Below are 12702 nucleotides of genomic sequence, written 5' to 3' on the forward strand. Positions count from 1 at the left end.
ATTGTCCACAGGGGCTGACAGTCATAAACACAATATTTCTTTATGTTTCTTTAGAAGTCGTATTTACAAAAGCCACGTTCGGACTGTGGCCACTTTGTCCGAGAAGAGTCCAGAGATGCTCGAGCGGCACAAATGAAGCCGCTCTCGGACAAACCGGGACAAAGTGGCTTGGAAACGTATGTACATTTATATATTTACAGCAGACGCACAAGTCGACCGCACAAAACCACCAACGGTGAACCGTTTCAATCACAGCGACACGAAGCGGCACGAAGCGACACGAAGCGACACAATGCGACACAAAGCGGCACAAGGCGGCACAAGGCGACACGAAGCGGCACAAAGCGACACAAAGCAGCTCAAAGCGGCACAAAGCGACACAACGCGATACAAAGTGGCACAAAGCGACACAACGCGATACAAAGCGGCACAAAGCGACACCAAAGTGGTCACATTTAAAGCCCCAACGCATGACATTTCTAACAGTGGTCATGGAGACGGAAACACGTAGTATTTATTTTATTCACTGTGTTTTAAAATGAAAATGTTTTTCTTTGTTTGTGTTGTTGTGATTTGAGCTTTTTCCTGCTCTGAAACTCTTTAATTACTACACTTACTACATTTTTAATCCGCCTTAATAAAGCATCAACAAATACTTTATCAAGAATAATTCAGGTTTGTAACTTTAATTAAGAAGTTAAATTTACACTGAAAACTTTGACTTTTAACAATTCAAAATTAAATGAACTGATAATTGTGAGTTCTGTTGACAAATTGCAAGTTGTTTTTTAATCGTTTGGATCGTAGTCAAGCCTATATTTTTCTTAATTCAAAATAAAACTTAATTAAGAGTGATTCAGACGTGTTGTCGACGCTCAAACTAAAGTGTGATTAACGAATATTTCACAATTATGATTTAAATTGCAGACAGTTTAGAATGTGAGATATGTTTAATGTTTCAAATGTTTTTATGTTTTTGAACAACTAAACGCTTCGTTATAAAGTTTGACTCGTTCTTAATTAACTGCTTTGTTAAGACGGATCAAGGTGAAGTTTCTATAAATGAAATACAATTTAAAAAAACATAACTTTATTTATTTATTGTATTTCATTTTGGAACTTTCCCCAAAAGTACAAAAGTAAAAGTAACATTTTAGGTGTCTGTACTTTACCTTTAAGTACATTTCGCAGATACTTTTTACTTTTACTCGAGTACTTTTGAGAGCAGGATCTGCACTTTCGCCTGGACACAAAGAGTTTAGAAACGTCGAGAAAGCGAACGCTCAGGACAACTCTCCATCGGGATCGTACTTTTACTCGAGTAGATTTAATACGTGATACTTTTCATTTTACTGAGCTTCCTCCACATTTCTGGACAAACTCTGGAAAATGTTGGGCGAAAGAAATGAGCGTTTTCAAGCTGTACATTTGTGTTTTTTTGTCCTGGACGTTGTGTTGCGTCACATTTCCCCCGTGGTAATTCCCTCTGCTGCCAGTAGATGGGGCGCTAACACGACTCGTGACGAGGGAACGCCTGAAAGACTCGTGTGGCTTTCTGCGCAAACGTCATTTGAAGTTCTAAAAGACGTCAAAGTGAAGGAACGAGAGCGAGTTTAAAGGACGAGAACGACACACACGATGCAGAATGTGTGTCGTTTGAGTCTGGACTTCACCCTCCCCAGACGCTTCCTCCCTCTCTTGATCTAAATTCCTGAACGGAGGTAGACGTTTGAGTGGAACGTGATGGCATTTGACTGGAGGAAGTGGGAAGAGCTGCTTTAAACACTTTCATCGTCTGATCTTACTGCATTTGTCTGTTTAAAAGGAAATTGTAACCAACATTTTGCCTTTTTGATGAAGAAAAATCTTGATTACACATTATTTTATTTTATTTTTTCATTTTAACTTCAGATATATTACGTACTTTACCATAAATGAGTTTTGTGCATCTCAGAGCTAAAAAACAGGACTTTGTAACAGAAAAGTGATGACAACTGCTCTGGAAATTCAAATGTGTTGCTTATTTTTTGTTATAAACGCTTAAAACAATTAGTATTTGATCATTTAATAGTTGAAAATTAGTCGGTTTACTTCACTTTGGCCTTTGTTCTCTTGCACACACGTAACATTTAAAGGGTCTGCACTTAGTTATTTGGTGCTTAATTTGCACATTTTCGAATACAAAATCCAAACGTACAATTAAATGTGCACGTTTTCTTCGTGCGATTCCAGTCATCGCCACCAGGAGCGCCTCGCCTCGTCCACAAAAACAAAAGTAGTAAAAAGATCAAGTCCATGAATCTTCTGGCTCTTGTTTTTCCAGAGCTGTAGCTTATTAGCATTAGCATGTATTAGCATGTTTGCTGTAAACACGTGAAGACCAAACTCCACCTTTACTGAGTCTGAGAGTCAAATAAACGTGTCCACAAGAGGCCCAGACGTGGTCCACAAGAGGCCCAGACGTGGTCCACAAGAGGCCCAGACGTGGTCCACAAGAGGCCCAGACGTGGTCCACAAGAGGCCCAGCCGCGGTCCACAAGAGGCCCAGACGTGGTCCACACAAGGCCCTGACGTGGTCCACAAGAGGCCCAGACGTGGTCCACACGAGGCCCAGACGTGGTCCACAAGAGGCCCAGACGTGGTCCACACAAGGCCCTGACGTGGTCCACAAGAGGCCCAGACGTGGTCCACACGAGGCCCAGACGTGGTCCACAAGAGGCCCAGACGTGGTCCACACAAGGCCCTGACGTGGTCCACAAGAGGCCCAGACGTGGTCCACAAGAGGCCCAGATGTGGTTCAGACGTGGTTCAGGTGAGGCCCAGATGAGGCAGAGATGAGGCCCAGACGTGGTCCAGAAGAGGCCCACACATGGTCCACACGAGGCCCAGACGAGGTCCAGCTCAAAACGAAACCACAAAAGAAGAAAGGGAAATAGTCCAGAGCAGAATTGAAAACCTGCAAAAGAGAGAGAAACAAAAGAAGTTGAGAAGAAATGAGAAGAATAAATAATAATTTATTAGATTTTTTTCAATGTTTTTGAGTCATTTTATTTGATGTGAATGATTTCCTTTTGGCCCAGATGACCTGCCTTAAGGCAGTGGCTCCCAACCTGGGGCCCGGGGGCCCAAAGGGGCCCCTGAGGGAGTCCCCCAAACCTCAGCCTTTGTGCAAATTAAACAGTAAAAGTCACAAACAAATGATCAGAATGAAAATGTGTTGGATCAAAAACAACTCCTGTTTATTTGTTTGTTGTAAATGTTTGTGAAGCGTAAAGTGCGGCTCACGCCGGAAATACATTTCCTCTTATTTAGTGATTTAAACCTGGTTTGGTCCTGGACCATAACCAGACTCTGTGAGGGGCCCAGACTATAACCAGACTCTATGCAGGCCCCGGACCACCCCAGGGGGCCCTGGACTATAACCAGACTCTGTGCCGGCCCTGAACCACACCAGGGGGCTCCGGACTAAAACCAGACTCTGTTAGGGGCACGGACTATAACAAGACTCTATGCAGGCCCCGAACAGACTCTGTGCAGGCCCTGAACCACACCAGGGGGCTCCGGACTAAAACCAGACTCTGTTAGGGGCACGGACTATAACAAGACTCTATGCAGGCCCCGAACAGGTTTAGAGCCACCCTGAGAGGACTGAACACCTGCAGGAGCTCTGGGTCTGTTTTCACCTCTCAGAGAAGAACCATGCAGCTGTTCTTCAGACGTGCAGCTAAACTCAACCACTTCCAGGAACTTCAGTGGTAGAAAACTGGCCCCTGAGGGCCAAGTTAAACTGAGATTATTTTGACTTTTTCTATGTTTATTTCATGGAGTAAGTTGAGAAAAGAAAAGCACGCCCCGTTTTTAAATGTAACTAACCCAGAACCATTTCCCTAAACATGACCCAAACTCCTGACCCTTCAACATATTCCTGACCCTGCCGAACTTTAATTACAAAAACCTTGAAAAGCCTTGACACTCGATACGTTTCCCTGTGGTTTTCTTTGAGTCCTGATGAAGCTCAAGATCGTCCTGAAATGTTAAAATGAAATAGTTTTGAATCTGGCGGCTCTAAAGCGACGTGTGAGAGAAGAAGGTGAAGGTTCTCTGTATCACGCTCAGGCTGTTTTCAACATGTTTCCTGGTTTGTTTTTGTTTTGAACTGTCGAGCTTCCACACCGGACAGAATGGACGATGCTTTCGAGCGTCAAAGCCTCGGACGACATAAGAAACACATCCTTTGGTCCAGACGAAAACAGAAGAAACCGCCTTGAGCGCTAAAGTTTAGCCCTAAGATCAAGGACTGGACCGACGATCAAGGACTGGACCGAAGATCAAGGACTGGACCGACAATCTAGGACTGGACCAACGTACGAGAGGTCAAACTATAGATCTTTCATGGACGTACGAGAGGTCAAATTCTAGATCTTTCATGGACGTACGAGAGGTCAAATTCTAGATCTTTCATGGACGTACGAGAGGTTAAACTCTAGATCTTTCATGAACATACCGGGAGGTCAAACTCTAGATCTTTCATGGACGTACCGGGAGGTCAAACTCTAGATCTTTCATGGACGTACGAGAGGTCAAATTCTAGATCTTTCATGGACGTACGAGAGGTCAAACTCTAGATCTTTCATGAACGTACCGAGAGGTTAAACTCTAGATCTTTCATGGACGTACAAGAGGTCAAACTCTAGATCTTTCATGAACGTACGAGAGGTCAAACTCTAGATCTTTCATGAACATACCGGGAGGTCAAACTCTAGATCTTTCATGGACGTACCGGGAGGTCAAACTCTAGATCTTTCACACCGTCTTTAATTGTTCGACCATCGTTAAGCTTAAACGTTGGAGCAGGTGCAAACGACCCAGTGAAATGTCAGATAAAGCCTGTGACGCGTCGCTCCATTTGACTCCATCAGATACGAGCGAAGAGCGTTTAACTCTTGACTTCCTGTCGGAGATCGAGCCGAACGGAGCGTTTCTCGTCTTTCTTCAGCTTTTCGAGGGTCGGTTTCGGGTTCGTTCGTCTGTGTCGTTTTTTCGCGCCTTTAGTCAAGTGAAGAAAACGGACAAACAATCTGAAGACGGCACATTATTTTTACACACTTTTCTCGGTAACGCTTTGTCATTTTTAAACAACAAAGAAAACGGTGAAATAATCTGAGGTTTGTGTGTTTTTTCTCCACATTATGTTCATTTTAAACACGTGTCATTTCCTGTTACGAGTGGCTTTAATTAGTGAGTCAAAAATGGAAAACATGTGGCGTTTCTTTATCTTTATAATTACTGCATTTGGTTTGGACTCAAGACCAAAAGTGTTTGTAACCTACTGATTAAAATATAAACCAGAGATAATTAGACAGAAACGAGAAGACGACCAGCGCCTAATGCAGCGTTTGAAATCACTGGAAGTGGATTTTATTTAGAAACTGTCGCCCAAAGTTGTTTATTTCACCATAAAATACACTTTAACCAGGTCTAAACCAGGAGTAAACCAGGTCTAAACCAGGACTAAACCAGGTCTAAACCAGGTCTAAACCAGGTCTAAACCAGGACTAAACCAGGACAAAACCACGACTAAACCACGACTAAACCAGGTCTAAACCAGGACTAAACCAGGACAAAACCACGACTAAACCAGGTCTAAACCAGGTCTAAACCAGGACTAAACCAGGACAAAACCACGACTAAACCACAACTAAACCAGGTCTAAACCAGGACTAAACCAGGACAAAACCACGACTAAACCAGGACTTAACCAGGACTAAACCAGGACAAAACCAGGACTAAACCAGGACTAAACCAGGACAAAACCAGAACAAAACCAGGACTAAACTTGTTCTAAACCAGGACTAAACCAGGACTAAACCAGGACTAAACCAGGTCCAAACCAGGTCCAAACCAGGTCTAAACCGGGTCTAAACCGGGACTAAACCGGGTCTAATCCGGGACTAAACCGGGACTAAACTGGGTCTAAACCAGGACTAAACAGGGTCTAAACCGGGTCTAAACCAGGTCTAAACCAGGTCTAACCCAGGACTAAACCAGGACTAATCCAGGACTAAACCAGGTCTAAACTAGTCTTAACTCTTCACCCAAACCAAGTGTTTAAACAGTTTTGAATAACATTTAAAGTGTTTCTTTGCAGATTTTAAATGTTTCTCACCTGGAGCGATGCCAAACGCCTCCGAAAAACCTCCAGCTTCAGCACGAAAAAGGCGGAAAAGTGAAGGACAAATCAGCCCGAAAGCAGTTTCTTTTTTCCGAACTCAGATGGAGGCAATCTGGAACAGGTTAGAGATTCAAGGGAAGCCGCCGGGGTCAAAGGTCGAGGGGTCGCGAGGTTCCAGGGGGCGGAGAGGAGAGGTTAGGCGAGAGGAAGTCGGGTCGCGGCGCTCAGTGGACGTAACCCAGGAGCCAAAAACAGAAATATGCGAGACGTAAAGATAAGTGTTTGTATTTGTGGCTCCGGGGTCGGAACGAGGACACGAAGGTCACGCCTCAAAGGTCACGCCTCAAAGGTCACGCCAGCAGGAGAACGCGAGCAAAGCTTTCGTTAACCAAAGCGGGAACAATCTTCACATCTGCTCTCGGAACACAAACGTTTTTACGGATTAAGAAAAAAACTGTCGAACGAGAAAACGGAACGACTCGAAACTACGAGCGATCATTTTCGTCTCGTTTAGTCCAACTTTGATCGAGATTTAGTCGCGTGAATCCATTTGTTTTGGGGGGTTTAACGCAGAGCTCCACGGCCTTTTTACTCCGTCAGTAAAACAAATTGGGATATTTTTTTGTTGTTGTGTTAAATAGGAATAATTCAAAGGTTTTCTCGTTCGTTTTCTTCGCAAATTTAAGCGTTTCAATGCGTTTCAGCACAAATATGTGACTCGGAGCCTGAAGAAGACATCGATTCACAACAAATCTCTGACACAAAATGATCGCAATGCGGAAAGGGCGGGGCTTTAACACGGTAAAAGGTCAAAGTTGACGTATACGAGACGCAGCGGCGAGGACAGACGCTGGTCAGGTGTAGAGGTTATGCAACTGACATCATGTTCCACTGAGCTTCAAGTGAAATCGAAACAGGAAGCGAGTTTTTCCGACTTAAACGAGCCGGTCGGTAACGTGCGGGGGAGATAAAGGACACTTCAACTCAACACAGCAACGAACCTCCTCAACACTCGGACTCAGAAACACGTTGTTCAATGAGAGAAAAGGTCACGGGGTCAACTGTGTGCCGCTCAAGAGTCCGTTTCAGTCTTTGTTTCGGGAAATATCGAGCAGAGTTTTAGACTTTTAGAGTCGTTATCGTCCTGAAGCGGCGTTTGTTTTTCGCCGCGGCCTCTCGGCGACGGAGCTGCGATTGTCGTGATGTGATCTGCATAACCTCCACGAGAACGGGGACGGGAGAGAGAGAAAGGGTCGCGGCGGTCGAGGGGGGGGGAGAGTGCGTAGGACACAGAGAAGGACAGAGGAAGCGAGTCTTGGTCGGCGGGCCGTGGTTCAGTGGGTGGCGGACATGGCCCAGGCGCCCTCCATGCGCCACACGGAGAAGGCGTAGCTCAGCCGCTCGTGGGCCAGGTAGTTGCAGCTGGCGAGCTTGGCGTCCATCTCGTCGCTCTGCAGCACCTGGTACAGGAAGTCGATGTAGCGCGAGGCCAGCTTCAGGATCTGGATCTTGCTGAGCTTGTCGGAGGGCAGCGTCGGGATGATCTTGCGCAGCGAGGCAAAGGCGTCGTTCAGGCTCTGCGTGCGCTGGCGCTCGCGCACGTTGGCGATGACGCGCTGCGAGTGGAGGTCCTCGAAGCTCTCGGCTGGAAGAAGAAGAAGAGGAGGAGAAGGGGAAATGGTCAAAGTGTTGCGCGGTTTTTAGCGGCGTCAAACGAAAACCGACACGAAGCTCGAGGTCTTCTCTGGCGGCGCAAACGACAAACGCCACTGGTACAGGAAGTCGATGTAGCTGATAATAAGACGGGTTCAGAAGCAAGACAGTCTCAGAGATTCATGATTTAAACCAATAAAAGGTCAGAAAATCAACACTGAGACAGAAGCAAACGCAAACTGACGGATATTTCACTAAAATATATTTCTATAATAACATTTGACTCAACATTTTGCCGAGTTTTTCCGTAATAACTGTACTTCCTGGTGGAGATGAGCGCAAATATGTTGTAACTCCACAAATCTTACTAACTATGACCAAACTGTCCATATGAATCACACAGTTTAAACTGTTTAAACGGTCCCTTATTGATGACATCACAGAAGGATTCCCGAACTGGGCATTCGATTATTATTCACTATTTTTATCAAGAGTTATTTATTTTTAAACATATATTTCTCATCATTGTGCCGCCTCTGGACCGAAGCTAAAGGCTAACGCACGTTAGCTTAAATGTAAAACACACAAACTTGATAAAAGTTCACAGTATGTTTTTGTGACAGGTTAGTTCAGTTTGTGCTGTTATTTGAACATTATTGATGACATCATTGTATGTTAGCATTAGCATTAGCACGTCTCCAGGTGAAGTGTTTACACGGGACGTAAAGCTCTGAACATGTGACTGTCGTTGTCACTCTGGAACTCACTTTGTTTTCATTCTAATTCCTTTATTTTAACCAGACTCAGCTTCATAAGGAATGATAGGAGCAGGAAGTGGAGCTCTGCGTTTTTAAGGCAACCGGATCGTGAAAAGGGCCCATTATAAAATCTTATACACTTTAAATATTTGCTCTTGATACTCCTACCACTTTAACAACCAAACCATCATTGCACTCCACAATTTTGTATATTTTATTTGCAAATTCTTAATTTTTGCGTGCCTTGTTCAATTTGATGGACTTTGCAGTTTTTATTGTTCATCGTTGTCTGAAGACTGAAGACTCTTTTATGACTCATAATTCATATGGTTGAATATTTAAATCGGTCAAACTTCCCATGGAACATTTTCGGAAATGATCTGGAAATTTGACCCAGGAACGATCGACTCCTTTGAAACACCAAAGATACAGAAAATTTGTAGCTTTTAGTGTTTAATATTCAACTTTTGTTCTTAATTTAGACCTGGTTTAGACCTGGTTTAGACCTGGTTTAGACCTGGTTTAGACCTGGTTTAGACCTGGTTTAGTCCTGGTTTAGACCTGGTTTAGTTTTGGTTTAGTCCTGGTTTAGTCCTGGTTTAGACCTGGTTTAGTCCTGGTTTAGTTTTGGTTTAGTCCTGGTTTAGTCCTGCTTTAGACCTGGTTTAGACCTGGTTTAGACCTGGTTTAGTCCTGGTTTAGACCTGGTTTAGTCCTGGTTTAGACCTGGTTTAGTCCTGCTTTAGACCTGGTTTAGACCTGGTTTAGACCTAGTTTAGACCTGGTTTAGACCTGGTTTAGTCCTGGTTTAGACCTGGTTTAGACCTGGTTTAGACCTAGTTTAGTCCTGGTTTAGACCTGGTTTAGACCTGGTTTAGTCCTGGTATAGAACTGGTTTAGTCCTGGTTTAGTCCTGATTTAGTCCTGGTATAGAACTGGTTTAGTCCTGGTTTAGTCCTGGTTTAGTCCTGGTTTAGTCCTGGTTTAGACCTGATTTAGTCCTGGTATAGAACTGGTTTAGTCCTGGTTTAGTCCTGGTTTAGTCCTGGTTTAGTCCTGGTTTAGACTTGGTTTAAAACATTTAAACTTTTCTGGTAAATATTTAGCTGGAATAACATCAAAACTTTTTTTCTCACTCCATTTAATTTTGTTATTTTTTTGTTAATTAAATTAAAACCAGAAATTTCAACAGTTTAAATTATGTCCAGTACAATTCTGAATTTAATTTAATCTGAAGTAAATATTAATTGTGTCATTGAACTTCTAAATCCAGATTCTGCTTCATCCAAACTTTTTCTTTGACCTTTTTCTGAACAGTTTTGACATGATTTAAACTCAATTTTCAACCAGTAAAAAAGAGATAAAATTTAACTAAAAAGAGGAAAAAACCCAGTGTGAAATCAAAACTTAAATTCAGATCTTTTCCTCTCGATTTCATCTTCTAGACTTATTCACAGACGATTCGCTCGAGAAGAATCACGTTTTTATTTCACTAAAACAGAATAAATATGAAACTCTCAACGTTTTATTTCAAATGATTTTTTTTGCAAATTAACTGCAGATTTTCTTCGGCCTCGATAAAGAGTTTTTCTCGTCCAAACCAAAGTTCTGAATTCATGTTGTTGTCGTTTGTTCTAGAGTTCAAATCATTTTTCAAATTTCAATCAGATTTATGGCAATAATCAACGACAATAAGAACAAAACGTCCACTGGAAGATACATTTAAACCAAAACAAAATTCTGGATTTTAACTCCATTTTCTCGATTTTAAGTCCATTTTTTTCAAGTCCAGAATTTATTTATTTTAACAATTTCAGTCCGATTTGTTTTGAGGGAGAGAAAATGTCACTGAAGTAAGGACAAAAATCTGGCTGATAATTCAAGGTCACAGTTGAAAAAATTGTGCAAAAAGTCAAATAAAATACTGTTGAAAAACTAATTTAAACTGAAATTTTAATCACGACTTTTCAAACTAAACACTTCCAGGTCGTTTCATTCAAAATAAAATATAAATGATACGTCATTGAAAACAATCAATGTCAATTTTTCAAAGTCTAATCCCAACGACCTCCGGATTCTCGTAGTTTTAATTTTTTGGCGGCGAAAATGTTTGTCAAATTTCAATCAAATTTACAGCGAAACAGAGACGAATTTTACACTAAAATAACTTAACACTTTTAATAACTGACGGCGTCGACATCGGGGCCCAAACCCACCTCTGTCGGGTCGAGCCGAGAGCGCGGCCGGGGCCAGGGACACCACGCTGGACGGCGGGCTCTTCTTCACCCGCTTGGTCGCCAGGGCGCCCGCCGGCGACTCGCCGCCGTCCTCCGTCACCACCGCCTCCTTCTTCGGGTACGGCGAGCGCTTTCGGACCGCCTGCGCGCCCTTCTTGGCCCCCGAGCGCTCCAGCTCCTCCTCGCCGGCTCCCATGCCTCCTTCTGGGCTCTTAGTGCACGAGACCTCCTCCCTCATCACCACCGAGGTGCCAATTAAAGTCCAGGGGCCGCGCCGGGGGGGGGGGAGAGCGAAGAACGCCGCTCGCTTCTGGTCAGAGGTCGGGCGAATCCATGTGGTCGAACGCTGGCGGACGGGGAGATTCGGGCGCCTTCTTCAGGTTGGCAGCGCGAACGTCAACAAACTATGTGACAAGTCGGCCCCGGCTCACCGCCCTTTATACAGGCGGGGGTCCGAGCGGCGGCGCCATTGGCTGGGAGGGCGGAAAAAGGGGCGCGGCCAGTGGGGAAATGCAGGAAGTGAGCGATTTTGGGGGCGGGTAAGGGGTAAGAGGAGCTATGGCCCAATAAAAGCAGAAGAAAGAGCGTTTTTTCCCCCCCGTTTCCCCCTCTGCGTTTTTGGACTTGATTGGTTCCAGATTCTTTGGGGTTGGGGGTCTTGGGGGTCTGCGGATTGTCACAGAACAGAGTCGTTTGGCTAATGATGCAGCCTTTAATCTTAAATTGTTTGGAAATTTTTCGTTTTCGGAGCCAGCATCGAAGCGTTCTTTTATCGCCGGCACCTCCGGAGACGACGGGCGAAGAGGGGAACGCGACGATTCGCCGAGTCGAGCGGGTAAAAGGGAGAAAAGGGTGAAAAAAGGGAGGAAAAAGGGTAAAAAAGGAGAAGAATCGACGTGAGCGAGATCTAAAAAACAACTTCAGGAAATTCCGCTCGATTTGGGTCAAATTCACTCGATCAGATTTGTTTTCTATCCGACTTTTTCAGTGTTTTTGCTGATCAGGGATGTAATGTACGAAATAAGTCTGAATAAATGAAATAAATAAATATAAACGAGTCAAAAAATGACTTAAATCAACAATAAAAATAAAGTAGAAATAAATAGATTTTTTTTTTAGATTTTAATTCCAAACTTTTAATGAATTCATCTGTGAACTCCGGGTTTGGTTTTTGTGTTCTCGTTGTTGTGTCGTTGCGTTGTTGGCGTGCGGTGAATATCGATCACGGTTTTGACGTCGGTTTGTGGAGGAATGTCGGCGAATACGCGGAAAACAACAGGAAGTTCTTAAATGCATCGATGACGTCGCTCGGACTCAGAACTCTGTCCAAAAGTCCAACAAACACGTTCAAACAGAGCTTTTCTCCCTCGTTTTAGGTCAGAAAACGATTTCTCAATTCAACAATCTGTGTAAAGTCGCCTGCGGGACGAGTCGGGTTTGTGGAAAGTCACAGCTTGTTTTTAGTGCAATAAATCATAAAAAGAAACAAAACAAAACAAAACAAAAGTTACATGTTTTTGTTATTTGTCACTTGATGAATATGTTGAACTGAGACGAGGTTTCTCCCAGTGTTTGGTTGTTGCTAGGTAACAGTGAAATGACTCAAAGGGCAGTTTATTAAGCATGATTCAGGGTTAGTCACTTAAGGTGAAGGTTAATAATCCGGGTTAAAGTGTTGGTTAAAGCTGACTCATTCTTAAGTCTTTGTTTACGCTTTACTACGGCAGGAATAAGTGCAGTTATTATAAATTTTTTGCAGTAAAAGTGTAAAACTGGAGAAACATTTTGTCAATTTTTCAGCAATTTTTTTTTTAAAACATGATTTCGGTCGTTTGTGAAATTACTTGTTAAATTTAAGTTTATGAACCGATTATGAGCAAGT

The 12702-nt window shown here is 43.4% G+C and overlaps 1 protein-coding gene across 1 annotated transcript; it reads right to left on the reverse strand.

The window, feature by feature from the left end:
- On the reverse strand, window positions 1-11213 carry twist3. The gene is made up of 3 exons (XM_072451470.1): window positions 10800-11213; window positions 6167-7817; window positions 1-2956 (listed from the first exon to the last, which is right to left on the reverse strand). The coding sequence occupies exons 1-2, from the start codon at window positions 11056-11058 to the stop codon at window positions 7507-7509; spliced, it is 570 nt and encodes a 189-aa protein (XP_072307571.1). The 5' UTR covers window positions 11059-11213; the 3' UTR covers window positions 1-2956; window positions 6167-7506.
- Between the last annotated feature and the right edge of the window lie 1489 nt (window positions 11214-12702).

The sequence above is a fragment of the Eucyclogobius newberryi genome, unplaced genomic scaffold (genome assembly GCF_026437365.1).
Source record: "Eucyclogobius newberryi isolate DKJ021-1_F unplaced genomic scaffold, fEucNew1.0.hap1 SCAF_19, whole genome shotgun sequence".
NCBI classification, from domain to species: Eukaryota; Metazoa; Chordata; class Actinopteri; order Gobiiformes; family Gobiidae; genus Eucyclogobius; species Eucyclogobius newberryi.